Source organism: Barbus barbus, assembly GCF_936440315.1.
Source record: "Barbus barbus genome assembly, chromosome: 21".
In the NCBI taxonomy this organism is placed as follows: domain Eukaryota; kingdom Metazoa; phylum Chordata; class Actinopteri; order Cypriniformes; family Cyprinidae; genus Barbus; species Barbus barbus.
In genome coordinates this window covers 8,541,857-8,556,282 of record NC_136749.1, presented here as the reverse complement: position 1 = coordinate 8,556,282, position 14,426 = coordinate 8,541,857, and the positions used below count along the sequence as shown (strand labels likewise).

The window sequence follows — 14,426 nt, the reverse complement described above, 5'->3', positions numbered from 1 at the left end:
ACATAGGCTATAGTTTACATGTCAAGGGGTTTCAGGCCTTGCATCTTTAATATGCTACTTTACAAGCTTTTAAGCTTTGCAAAGTGGTAGCAAGAGTGACATTTGTGGGTTGTTTGTCCGTGTAAATGTAAGTGGGTGCCTGTCTTTGTATGTTTCCTAGTCGGGCATGCATGTTTAGCTCCGCCCAGTTGACAGGAGGACAAGCAATGAGATGCTAAATGTAATGAGAATCGCATGCTGTGTTTCCTGAGACATGACCACAAACTGTGCCGCTCCTGCAGGTTTAGTTTTACACAGATCTTCTTTGTTAGTTTTCTTGCCACACCTTTTCATGTAATGTTACTTTTCAGGATGTTTCTTCTTCTTCCAGAATTGCATGTTTAAGGATGCATGCATCTTCAAATGGTTGATGTTATGTTGTACATATCCAGAAAGAATCCAGAAACAGATGCATACATGCATTATTAATCACATCAGGCAATTTGCAGTGTAGCAGCAGGCCTTTGTGGTGACTTTCCATTTACTTATGTTGTTTTTATATTAAACCAATGATATTTCCTCCCTCTTAACCCCAACCTTTCCCCTAAACCTAACCACCAATCCGACTTGAGTTCACGTGCTTTTTCTCAGTCAGGAAATTATTTTTCACGTGCAGTGCCGGTGATGATGCTTCTTACGTTCGTTTCGGAGAAACAAAGGACAAATATTTCAATCGATCGCTCAGACATGGCACCGAAATGAGGCTCCGAAATCTGTGCTCTGATTCAGTTCTAGTACATACCGGTACCCAACCCTACACACAACCACTTCGGCAGTGCATTATTTCTCTAATAATTTAACGACCTGGAGTCACAATCACACATCAATTGTTCAGGTGAGTTGTTTCAAGACATTTGTTTCCGTCCTGAAATCTTGTGTGTGTTGAAGTTTTTCACACCTCATCCCAAACCTTCCACGAATTCCAAAACGTCATTTTAGAGCTAATAACAGAGGCTTAAACCATTGATATGCAGGCTAATGCAGTTATTAGAAAGAGAAAGAGGGAGAGAGAGATATTAAGCGCATGTGAATAATACTTGCGTCTGTGTGTCTCAGCAGCAGCAGCGTAATAGCGAATCTTTAAGTTGAACTGCTTCAAGAACCTTGCTGAGAAATGTCATGTAGCTTTTTAGCTGCAAAACTATTTTATTGATAAATGGTTGAAAGAATGGATGTAAAGCATTTGTCCGTGTTTCACGCCGTCTCGGATCGCGCTCGAGAAACAGTATCTCTTCTCAGTGCGCTTTCAACTCGTTTTTTAACCTTGAGCAAGAGACTATATGACAGTCGCGTTACATGATTGAACTTATTTTTACGTTGGGAGGGTGATAGCGCACCTATTTAAAATAAATGATCATTCATGTTTTCAATAACCGCTGGCCAAACTCAAAAACAAAACTAAAATTAAAGCATCTTTGAGAGCAAGGGGACCCCCTGGTGTTTTGGGGGCTCTACGCAGCTTGCGTATTCTGCGTATAGGGAGGATCGGCTCTGGTTGTAGATATCCTATATAACAAAAATACTATATATCTCTTCATTGTGTTTGGCCCCCCCTGGACGAGCAAGCATAGGCACGTGCCTAGAATGCCTATGTGTAAAACCGGCCCTGGTTCTAATTGTAGTGTCTGTTCTCTAACTGAACTAAATTATTTTTTACTATTAAAAAAAATGAAGGTTTCTCTAGCTTTCCTCTTTAATGATGTTATACTATAATTCTAATATTAGGCTCTAGATGTAATACTGTAATATTATTATCATCAGTGCTACTACAATTTGTTTTCCACACCTAATTTTTTTTTTTTTTTTTTTTTAAAGCTGCAGATCATAAAATTTACACTTGAAGAGTATTTGGTTGAGATAGATAGATATATATATATATATATATATACACACACATACATACAGTCTTGGGCAAGAATATCGGCACCCTTGCAATTCTGTCAGAAAATGCAACCGTTCTCTCAGAAAATTGTTGCAGTTGCAAATGTTTTGGTACTCGCATGTTTATTTTTTTTGTTTGCATTGAAACAACAACAACAAAAAAAACTGAGAAGAAAAGTCATATCTGTTAAGTCATATCAACAATTCCACACAGAACTAAATTATCGGCACCCTTAACTTAACTTAGTATTTGGCAGCAACTCCCTGAAATTAATCGCTTCCTGTAACCATGAATGAGTTTCTTACACTTCTCTACTGGAATTTTGGACCACTCTTCTTTGCAAACTGCTCCAGGTCATTCAGATTTGAAGGATGCCTTCTCCCAACTGCTGTTTTGAGATCTCTCAACAGGTGTTCTATGGGATTCATATCTGGACTCATTCCTGGCCATTTCAGAACTCTCCAGCGCTTTGTTTGAAACCATTTCTGAGTGCTTTTTGAAGTGTGTTTCGGGTGATTGTCCTGCTGGAAGACCCATGACCTCTGGTGGAGATGCAGCTTTCTGACACTGGCCACTATGTTTCGCCCCAAAATTCTTTGGTAATCATCAGATTTCATGATACCGATCACACAGTCAAGGCATCCAGTGCCAGAAGCAGCAAAGCATCTTTGAACCTCCATCATGTTGACTGTAGGGACTGTGTTCTTTTCTTTGAAGGCCTCATTTCTTTTTCTGTAAATAGTGCCATGATGTCCTTTTACCAGAAAGCTCTACTTTTGTCTCATCTGTCCACAGTACATTCTCCCAGAAGGATTGTGGTTTTGTCACATAAGTTTAGCCAAACTCCAGTCTTGCTTTTTTATTCCTTTGTGTCAGCAGTGGTGTCCTCCTGGGTCTCTTACCATAGCGTCCCTTTTCAGTCAGATGGCGACGGATAGTGCGAGCTAACACTGTTGTACCCTGTGTCTACAGATCAGCTTGAATTAGTTTGGAAGTTAATTGGGTTCTTTATCCACCATTCAAACAATCCTTCATTGTAATTTTTCATTAATTTTGCTCTTCATAAACATAAAATTAGATCCCTGATCAGTCACTATGGTCCGGGGAAAACCCAGTCTAGAGAACAGCTGAACAAGACAAAGAGCTACATTTCTGGCTCTCACTGTTTTAAGAGGGAAGACCTCTGGATATCTAGTGGCATAATCAGAGATAACCAACATGAATGGGTTTCCTGTCTTGCTTCGTTCCAATGGCCCTACCACGTCCATTCCCAACTGCTCAAACGGTACACCTACAACAGGCAGGGGCTCTAAGAGTGCTTTATGAGGTCCTCTAATAGTTCTAAACTGACATTCCGGACAACTCCTACAAAAATCACCCACATCTCTTCTCAAATTGGGCCAAAAGAAATTACGGCTAATACAAGCAGTTGTCTTTTGTCTCCCTAAATGGCCTGCCCAGGGAACTGAATGCCCTAAATGAAGCACCAAGTCTCTAAGCTTTTGTGTCACCACTATCTTTGTCTCTGCACTCTGCTGTCTATAGAATACTCCATCCTGTATATAAAAAAAACAAACTCTGATGGTCCTCTTGACTACTCTGACCATTCTAGTGCCTCCCTGTATAAAGGCCCAATTTCGGAATCTTCTTGTTGTAACTGGCCTATATCTTTTGGAACTTCAAAGTTTGATTTAAGTTGTTCAGAAAAAGATTCTTCATCAGTACCATTTGCAACAAAGTTGAATTTTTCCTGTCTTTGTCTCTTAGTCTTACGGGTTTTACATGGTTGACTGTCTAGGTCTGAATCAAAGAAAGGCAATGCACTAATATAACGGGTGTCTTCCTCTCGCTTCCTAGCAATAGATCGTGTTTGAACCATATTACATTCCTGACTACCAGGCAACAAATCAAACAACACTGGTAAATCTTGGCCTAAAAGCACTGAGTGGGGAAGATCATCAACCAGTCCAACATTCAGCAAATAAACTTGTTTCTGCACTTCAATATGAACATTAGCAGTAGAGTAGCATTTCTCGTCTCCATGAATACACCGTATAAGGCACCTTCACAACAGAATTTCTAAGATTTTCTGGAACTAGCTCGGTACGAACCAAAGACTGCGTACTACCTGTATCAATTAAGGCTCTTTCTTCCCGACCATTTAAGATTACAGTAGCACAATGCAAGGGAACATGTCTCTGCTCAGTGTGAACAGGTCGTGGTACACAACACAAATTTGCATTAGCAGCAGGATTGTTGGGACACTTTGATTTAGTGTGACCTTCCTGTCCACACTGACAACACACAACACCCTTTCTACTATTAAACTTTTGGATAGGGTTGTGATTAACAGGACCACCCCGATCACTCCCAGACTTACCCTCACTTATTGATTTGGTCTTGGCTGGAGGCATCTTAGCTTGATTCTTCGAATTTTTGGATCCCCGCCACTGGTTGAAAGTCCATACAGAGTTCTTTCGTCGAGCTGACATAAAAACATCTGCTAAAGCGCCAGCCTCAGAAGCAGTTTTTGGGTCACGTTCTTTAATCCATATTTGCACAATCACTTCACCAATGTCTTCCTTGGTTCGATTTTGGGGTTGAACCCATTTGTGATACAGTTCTTTCAGTCGTACATATAACTCTTTTGGGGTTTCATCCCTTCCAACATCTGAAGACCTAAACTGCAAACGATAACTTTCAGAGTTGATGTCATATTGTTAAGTATAGCAGCTTTGACTTTCTGGTAATCAAGAGACTCAGTCATACCCATATGTACATAGGCACTCCTAGCTTTGCCTGTTAACAGGGGTACTAGTCTAACTGCCCAATCAGTCATGGGCCACCGACACTCCACAGCTATCCTTTCAAATGTAGTGAGGTAGTGCTCTATGTCATCTAAGTCTGATAGCTGTTGTGGATGTGGCTCTTTTTGTATCGCCGGTGGTCCTAAACCAGGATAGACATTGCCTCCAGCTTGTGCTGTGACGTAATCGTGACGTCGACTCAAAAAGGGTGGCACAATTCGAGGTACACGTTGTGTGTTAGCTGCTTTGCTGCTGACAGAAAGCCGGTGCACTGCATACAACCTTGTTTCTTGTTGCCATTTCTAATTGGCCAGCAAGCCAGGAACGCGAGATTCGACCATTTTGATTGGCTAATAGGTTTGTCACTCAAATGTCAGAGGCGGGGGAAAAAACCTCAGTCTCCTGAGGTTAGGTTATTGCGGGAGTTAAAACCTCAATATCGATGCGATAAAGGTTAATCGTGCAGCCCTACTGCAGGCTGTCTACTACTAGGACTTGGCTGGGATACTTGAGAAGTTTGTTGAATAAAAGAATGAGACGCTGAATCATCATGGCTACTACTAAGCCCAGGATTGAGTACAGGAGTAGTGTGAACATGCACCTCTTGCTGAAGGAGACTAAACTGATGCTGCAGAGACTTCCACCTGGCTTCTTGACGGCCCGCTGCTTGTTCCATACGACTGTCTCGTGCCTTTTGCATTGCAATGTGTGTCTGGAACATGTCCCTGTGCTCCTGAAGAGAAGCATCTTGAGAAAAGGAACCAATTTCCACCTCAGTATCTTCCTCTCCTCCGATAGCTCCTTCTGTCATCTCCTTAGCTTGACTTGTCTGTGATTTCTTCAGCTCCATGATGAAATATGGCCAAAAAACCATATCAAAAATCCAAATGCACAGAAGCAGGCAAAAAGGGGGAAAAAAACAACTCACGACTGCCCCTAGTGGCATCCCACCGCTGCCACCAGTTGTGATGGATCTGCCATAAGCATTAGCAAAATCACATCAATAAAAAATAAATGTCCATAGCCACAAACAGGGGTCAGAGTGAAATTGTGATGGTCTTTAATGACTCTTGCTTTCACAAGGGAAAAGGTGACTTCGGACATCCATTTGATGACAAAAATATGGTGAAAATCAAATGTTCAGCAAAATACAATCCCATTCCCATGGATACAGTTGGAGTAGAAAGAGACACATTACATTGCTCTAGCCTCTCAAACTACAGCACAACTGGATAACTTTAGTTAATGTAAATAGCATCGTGCTAGACAAAAATCACATTGATCAAAACATCATATTTTTCAATGCCCCCTCCAACTAAGCATAGTTGGTACATTCCAACTTCCTTCATAAATCTAATAAAACAGCTCAACTTCCTGTTTAAACCCTTTGTTAGCAGTCTGGCCTGGGTACACATAACACAACAGGTACATTTTATTACCTAATTTCTGTTTTTAATCTGTATCTTAATCAGAAGTTGTTTGTTCAATTTTAGCCACCTTTCAAGTCAAGAGAATTTGAAAATTTTAGCTTTAAACCAAATAACCAAGCCCGTGCACTGACTCAGTAAAATGACAAATTAAGATAACATGCTAAACAAATGTAACAATGTGCTTGTTTTTATTAATCAGTGCAAAGACTGTAGAAGTTATGTGTGGCCCAATACATGGCCATCACACTTGCAACAGGTGTGTCTAAATACAAATTACAGGAGCATCACATGCTTGAAAAGCAATTATTTCTTACAATTTTGACAAGGTGCCAATACATTTGTCCAGTCCATTTTTGAGTTCTGTGTGAAATTTTATCAAGTTTGACTTTTCTTCTGTTTTTTTTTTTTTTTTCTTTTGTAGTGCAAACAAAAACAATAAGCACGTGAATACCAAAACATTTGCAATTGAAAAATTTTCTGAGAGAAGTCCAAGGGTGCTGATATTTTTGGCCATGACTACATATATAATCTCCTGCATGGGTACATTACTGCTGGTCAGACCAGCTTAGTTGGTATAAAAAGAAAGAGACCATGGAGTGATCCAAGAGATACAAAAATAGCACTTCTCTGTTGCTATATAGACAGTGGTGAAATAAAGAGTTTAGCAGCCATTATGCAAAAAGTCTTGACTGTGCAGTGCCACGACTGACCAGCCGGAATCAAATATTCCAGAGAACTTTGTACTATAATGAACATAGATACTTTATGAACTACTGCAACACTTAAAAGCGTCAGCTCTTTTAAAGCATCTTCAAATCCTGTCATCAGTTTTGCTGTTTGACTAAAGGAAAATGGATACACAGTACTTTTCAAAAGTTTGGTGCCAGATGTTTTAATGTTTTTGAAAGAAGTCTCTTATGCTCTCCAAGGGTGCATTTATTTGATCAAAAATACAGTAATGTGCTCAAGAAAAATGTAATATTATTAGCAATGTTGAGCTGCTTAATTTTCTCTTGATTTCTTTTGTAGTAGTGTAAAAGCCACATTTGATGAATTGAATACATTTTAGCCAAATAAAAGTGTTAATTTCTTAAAAAATCCTAAACTTTTGAATGGTAGTGTCTCATATTATAAAGTGAATTTTATACTGTATGATGATATGTCTTCATCATCAAGCAGTACACAATATGTGACATATTGACTTTTTTTTTTTTGACCAACCATGAATTTTATTCTAACCCATTAGTTAGAATGACCTATTTGCATTAGTCTTTTAAGTAACATGAAAACATTTTCATAAGCAGTTATGGATGCAAATAAGGCTCGCTATTCACAGTGTGAATTGTGTGGTGTTACTTGTGGTGTTTCACTTCTGCTTTGAAGTAAGTTCAAGTTCAAGGTCAAGTTGGACATATAGTGGAACGAAATGTCGTGTCTCGCAGCACCACGGTGCTACATACTAGTTAAACATAAGATAAACATACAACAATGCAAGTATAAGAGAGAAAAAAAGAGCATCTGACTATACATATACTATATAGGGGTGGTGATGGCGCAGTGGATAAGACACATGCCTTTGGTGTGAGAGACCCGGGTTCGAATCCACTGTGAGACACCAATGTGTCCCTGAGCAAGACACTTAACCCCTAGTTGCTCCAGAGGCGTGCGACCTCTGACATATATAGCAATTGTAAGTCGCTTTGGATAAAAGCGTCAGCTAAATGAATAAATGTAAATGTATAACTACTATACCTAGTTGCCTAGACATACACAAACTGAGACTGTACAAGAACTTTACATATATACTGTACATGAAATTGTGCAAAAAGATAGAAATAAGAATTGTATATATATTTCGTACATTAAATTGTTGTGCAGATTAAAGAGAGATTTTGTGGGAAGCAGCGCATAGTGCAATGCTCAAGTAAACATATTCTTATTGAGTCTTTGTAGCAGGGAGTGTTTATAGAAAGTGTCTAGTGTGCATATAGCGGGATGAGTGTGTTACTACAGGTGGTTTGTATAGCCCACTCACCTGTGTGTAGCAGGAAAAGTTGTCAACTGTATTAATGAGTTGGGTGGGTGGGGGGACAGGGAAGTAAAATCTCACCCTGTATCTTTTATATCTGAACCTTGAGGAGAGTGATATATTTTATTTATAATTGTTTTTATGCCCTTCTCTCTTTTCTTCCGTGTGTAACACAGGGATCAGGAAAAAATGCAACTTGACTTGTCGTTTTCTGACAGTGATGTCTCTTCGTTCACCCCTCTGGTGGTCTTGGAGCTTGCTGATGACACTAAAGCAGAGGCCATCACTTGGTTACTAAACAGGATCAGAGACAAGCAGCAAAATGGAGGTGAGACCCCTGGCATGTTACATCTAGGGAAAGAGGTTGACAGGAACTTAACATTTTCTGAAATATCTACTTGCCTTCTGAAGTTGTCTGTGTTTGAAGTCCATTCTTTGTCAGTGTTACTCAACCACTCTGACCCACCAAACATGAACCCTGCCCTTCACAGAGGTCAGGAACACAGAATATCAAATTCTGCTTGTAGAAAACACAAGTGAAAACATACTTCATACATATTGCTTGCACAGACAACAAGGAGCAGCTCTGCCATATTAACTGCTTATTAATAAAAAATAGTCTGACACTGCATCGTTAAATGTATATTAGTACTAGTTCTGTAATTAATTTTTATTGTACTTAAGCTGTAAAGCTGTCATAAATGATAAAGTACTGCTGTTATGTTTCAAATGCTAGAGACCAGTAACATGAGATGTTATTGTGTTAAGCTGTTTTTACATGAAAATTAAGAACAGATTATGGTTCTATGACATGACTCTTGCTTATTCAAAAGTAAATTAAAAATTAATTTTATACAGTGTTACTTGAATATGCCTCTTTTTTGATTAGCATGTTTATAATTTAAATTCTGTATTAAAATTCATATTGGGTTTAAGTTATTGTGCAACTGTTCAGATGCGATAATAAAGAAAGAAACATTAAAATATGAATTTATTGAGACTGCTTGACTGCCTGGTGGTACTATTTCAAAAACGTTTGTCTGCAACATCAAAATCGTGATGTAGCCTGTATGCACAAAAAATTTAAAATAAATAAACCACAGGAAATGATTTCCTCATGACTGTTCTCTGGTGAAATGAGAAATGTAGTGTAACATGGTGATTCTGTTTACAGGAGCAGAGTTGTTGGTGAATCGGCTTCTGTTTCCAGCTCAGGGTGATCAGAAGTCTAATCCAAATGTCTTTGTGGTGGGCTCTACATCGCAAAGGCTCTTAAGTGGAGCTGAGGATGTAGGGTTGTTTAAGGAGTTTCAAGATGGGACAATGCGAGGATTCACTTATGCCAACAGAGAAAGCTTCACAGACTTTAATGGTAAGATTTGTGATTTCAGCTTCATTAGTTCATTATATAGGCTTCACATCTACAGTATATGATTAATTAGAAACAAGATATTTATTCTTCGATAACACTTTATTTTAAGGACAAATTCTCCCTATTAACTAGTTGCTTATTAGCATGCACATTACTAGTATATTGACTGTTTATTAGCATTATGAAGAACGTATTGTCTTATTCTGAATGACCATATTTTAGATTCACCATATGTAAATTTAACAACTACCTTACTAACTATTAATAAGCAGCAATTTAGGAGTTTATTGAGGTTAAAGTCATACATTATAGAGAGAATTGGTCCCCAAACTAAAGTGTGAAACAGTATTAACCAACAGGGAAACAGTATTAGGATACAATACACTTAGTAACTGTATTGGTCCAGGTTGTTCTGTAACATTGCATTGTTACATTGTGCTCATAGGAGATGGTGAAGGATTTCTCAGTGATGCAGAGTGTCAATACATCATCAAGCATGAGTTGGACACACTTAGGGCTAAGAATGAAGAGCATGTTCCTGGATACCCTAAGCTTAAGCTCTATCCTGGAAAATCAGTTGGTAGGTGTATTTCTATAAATAGCTGCATTAGATAAATACAGTAACAAAAACATTAAAGTTGCTGTGTGTATTTTTAATTTCTGATGGGAGGGTGGTGAAAATGCTGTTAAAGGGTTAGTTCACCCAAAAATGAAAATTCTGTCATTAATTACTCACCCTCATGTCGTTCCAAACCCGCAAGACCTTTGTTCATCTTCAGAACACAAACTAAGATATTTGTGATGAAATCCCACGAGAATACTTTTTGTGCTCAAAGAAAACAAAAATAATGACTTTATGCACAAATTCTTTTCTGCACATGCGTGCGCCGTTGTACTATCGCACGTTGAATTCTGACACGAAAGAGAAGAAATTATTGAATTAAGTTGTTATTTTTGTTTTCTTTGTGCGCAAAACGTATTTTCCTTCATAAAATTAAGGTTGAACCACAGATGGACTATATTAATTATGTCCTTACTACCTTTCTGGGCCCTGTCTATGCAGAGTCAGAAAGCTCTCGGATTTCATCAAAAATATCTTAATTTGTGTTCTGAAGATGAACAAAGGTCTTGCGGGTTTGGAACGACATGAGGCTGAGTAATTAATGACAGAATTTTTATTTTTGGGTGAACTAACCCTTTAACCAATGGTCTCACTTTCTGTGTGCTAAAACATTATTGGTGTAAATGTTTTTGATTACTTGGTTATAGGTTATTCATTGTTATTCAAAAGTGAAATTCAGAAATGGAATATTAATATTGGTGTTTTTAATGTACTTTTAAAAATAATGTTGAAATAAGTGTAATTAAGTATTTGTAAGGTCATGCTATCTCAACATGGCATTTCACAGGAGTAAGAGACCCTGCCCGTGTAGAATAAAACAATTGTTTTGTTATTTTATATCAATGTGAAACTGTCTTGAAATAGAAAAAGTGTAGCGTGGTCACAGTTGAAACTAATTGTAAAACATTGCCGTTCAGATTATCATATTTGCTGTTTAACAACAACGCTATAGTTTTTTTTATTCACATGTTTGTTCACAGTGCTTTTTTGGTTTTACGTTTGAAGTTACATTTTATCGGTAAACTCTTTTCCAGTGCGGAGGTTGCAGTCTAAAGGTGTCCTAATCCAGTATTTTCCTCTCCATAACAAAGAAGACCTTAAAAGACTCTCGTTCTCATGGTACAAAAAGTTCAAATTGTCCTTCCAGCCACTGGGTGAGTCACTCTGTCTGTGTGCGCTGGCAGCACGAACTTTAAACCCAACTCCTGCCTTCATTATCAGCTTCTGATATAACTTACTGTGAAAAGAATTTCACAAGAATTTGGGTTATATAAATACAGCAGAATGTCAAATTTGGTGTGAGTGTGTTTTATAGCTGTTCTCTTGAATTATTCAGGGAATTCAAAAGTACTGTTGATACTTGATACAAAAGTAAATGTAAAGTGAAGCAGATTTGTACTTGCACCATCTCAAAGCTCAGCTCACCTTAAAGTCTGGTGCTTTTGAACATTAAACACATGCATTGAAACTGCCGTGCACTGTGCTATATTAATTGCAGATGTTCTGTTTGTGTCTTCCATGATGTAGATGACATCAGACATTACTTTGGTGAGGGTCTGGCGCTCTACTTTGGATTTCTGGAGTATTTCACATTTGCCTTGGTGCCCATGGCCCTCATCGGTATCCCTTACTACCTCTTTGACTGGGAGGACTATGACAAGTATGTGCTGTTTGCGGTCTTCAACCTGGTTTGGTCTACAGTATTCTTGGAAGTGTGGAAGAGATGCAGCGCTATGTTAGCGTACGGGTGGGGAACTCTGAGCCGCAAAAAAGCGTTTGAAGAACCGAGAGCTGGATTCCACGGAGCTCTAGGATTTAATCCAGTCACGGGTCGAGAGGAACCGGTCTACCCTAGCTCAAAGTACCAGTTTTTGAAACATTACCATGTTTTGGAAAAAAAAAGCATTAGAATAAAACAAATATAAGCATGATAAATATGGGATGCGTTCTAGATGCTCAGTTTGTTTTAACAATGTTTATTTTCCCACGACAGGCGGCAGTTGAGGATATATTTGGTGTCGGTTCCCTTCGTTCTGCTGTGCCTGTATCTGTCCTTTTACGTGATGATGGTTTACTTTGACATGGAGTTCTGGGCCATAAATATATACAATGAAAATCCTAACATTGCGACGGGCATTCTGCTGTTTGTACCCAGTATCATCTACGCTGTGGTCATCGAGGTCATGAACTTACTGTATCGCTATGCTGCAGAGTTTCTCACAGCCTGGGGTGAGCCCTGCTTCTTTTATAATCTTTTTTTTTTTTTTTGCAGTTAACTTTAAACTAAATCTTATGCAAGCCAGTTACTGCCTCGAAGTAAGATGAAGTTTAAAATATGAAATAAAATCACTGTGACATTGCAATTGTAATAACAAGATATAGGGTCACACTGTAAGATTTAAAGGGACAAATAATGCATCAATTATTAGAAATAAAGTACAAATTACAAGAAATAAACATCTCAATAGCACCCTATTATCCAGTGCAATATTTGAAGGAATCCCCTTACACACCAGATATTTCCAGAATATTTGCTGTATTAGGACCATTGGTCTAAATCATATTTATTTGTGATGTTGCCATAATTTAATGGAAATGCTATTAATGCCTCACACTAAAAATTATTTTCTGTTACCTTCCAACAGTAAATCACATTCCTTGTTTTTGCAGAAAACCACAGACTGGAGTCATCCTTTCAGAATCACCTTGTGCTCAAAGTTTTAGTGGTATGCTTTCATTTTTGTTCTTCTCTTTATATACTTTAAATTTTCAGACTTGCAATACTGAGCATTAAATTGACTTGTATTTGATGTTTTAATATTTGTTATTTATTTATTTATTTTACCTCTTGTAAGTGTATTTGTTACTGTAATATAGGGTTCCCAGTCATTTTATAATTGTGATTTCAATGTCTATATGATTATATAAAAAAAAACATTAGTAACCATAAATGACTGGTATAGTAGTGGAAATGCAAAAGGTGTGGGAATTCTGGCATTATTAAAATTATGCACATTTCTGAAGTGAAAATTTTGTTTTAATTATTGGATGCTTTGTTTGTTTCCAGTTTAACTTCGTAAACTGCTTTGCCTCTCTCTTCTATATTGCCTTTGTCATGCAAGATATGGTGCTTTTGAGACAGGTCAGTATTTCATACAAAGCTCAGCTGCTTCAACAAGCAATAAATCAACTGAAGTTAAATGACTTGATTACAAGATGCCTTATGGTTTCAAATGGATGTAAACGGTCTCTGTGTGTGGATTATCAGAGTTTGGCCACTCTGCTCATCACCTCTCAAATCCTGAATCAAGTGATGGAGGCCTTCCTGCCATACTGGCTGCAGAGGAGGAGGAACAAGAAAGTCCATAAGAGGATGAGGAGACTTATGGGTGATAAAGAGCTCCCCCTGCTGGAGCAAGTTCAGCTGGAGACTGAAATGTACACCTATCTGGTAGGTCCCAGTAACTGCTGTCAGTTGGGTGCCTTGAGTTTATATAATTTTGTGAACAAGCACTTTCCCCTGAAGTCCACCTAAAATGTTAGTCTGAGTTTCTTGCACCAAAAAACATCATAATTTTTGTCCCTTTCTGACGTTTAAATTTCTCTGAAATAACTTCTCTGATCAGGGCACATTTGACGATTACCTCGAGCAGTTCCTGTTGTTTGGCTATGTGAGTCTGTTCTCCTGTGTGTATCCTCTGGCTGCTGTGCTGGTGGTACTGAACAACATCACTGAGGTTTATTCTGACGCCTTCAAGATGTGCCATGTTTTCAAGCGTCCCTTCTCAGAACCAGCTGCGAACATCGGGGTGTGGCAGGTGAGAAAACCTCATGAGAAAGTCTCACATCCAGAAGAGCTGATAATTTACTCTATTTTAAAGAAATCTTAAGAGACAGAAGAAATGTACAGTGCTATAAAAACAGTTTAATATGATAAACTTTAATAACGGTACAAAATTATTATTCGAATGTCATAATTATGCAACGTTTTATGGATGTTTGTGCTAAAAACAAATCCAGAAGAAAGGTGCTATTCTAAAATTAGGCCTTCTAAAATATGGCCTTCTAAAAGGTTCCTACAAAACTAGAAATTGTCATAAAAGATAATGAACAGCTGAATACGTTTTGAACAGTAGTGTACATGGTTATCTGAAGCCATGCGATAGCATTGTGTGATGACAGAATTTTCATTGTTGAGTGAACTTGCGTGTAAAGGCCTATGAAAGATGGATTTGGCACAGTTAT

General features: G+C 38.2%; 1 protein-coding gene across 10 annotated transcripts in view; it reads left to right on the top strand.

The window, feature by feature from the left end:
* The window catches only part of LOC306887646 (anoctamin-10), a 32,452-nt gene that overhangs the window by 516 nt on the left and 17,510 nt on the right, over positions 1–14,426 (top strand). For 4 of the 10 annotated variants that reach the window (XM_079445559.1, XM_079445561.1, XM_079445557.1 and 1 more), the window contains 10 exons: positions 8,364–8,515; positions 9,362–9,559; positions 10,005–10,139; positions 11,216–11,335; positions 11,709–12,042; positions 12,175–12,410; positions 12,852–12,907; positions 13,249–13,323; positions 13,450–13,632; positions 13,808–13,999. In XM_079445559.1, the coding sequence (XP_079301685.1) occupies positions 8,377–8,515; positions 9,362–9,559; positions 10,005–10,139; positions 11,216–11,335; positions 11,709–12,042; positions 12,175–12,410; positions 12,852–12,907; positions 13,249–13,323; positions 13,450–13,632; positions 13,808–13,999 (1,668 nt within the window). In that variant the 5' untranslated portion in view covers positions 8,364–8,376. Of the gene's footprint in view, positions 1–630; positions 875–6,117; positions 6,154–8,363; positions 8,516–9,361; positions 9,560–10,004; positions 10,140–11,215; positions 11,336–11,708; positions 12,043–12,174; positions 12,411–12,851; positions 12,908–13,248; positions 13,324–13,449; positions 13,633–13,807; positions 14,000–14,426 lie in introns of those variants that run through there. The other 6 variants (XM_079445565.1, XM_079445564.1, XM_079445566.1 and 3 more) reach the window with 3 other exon arrangements.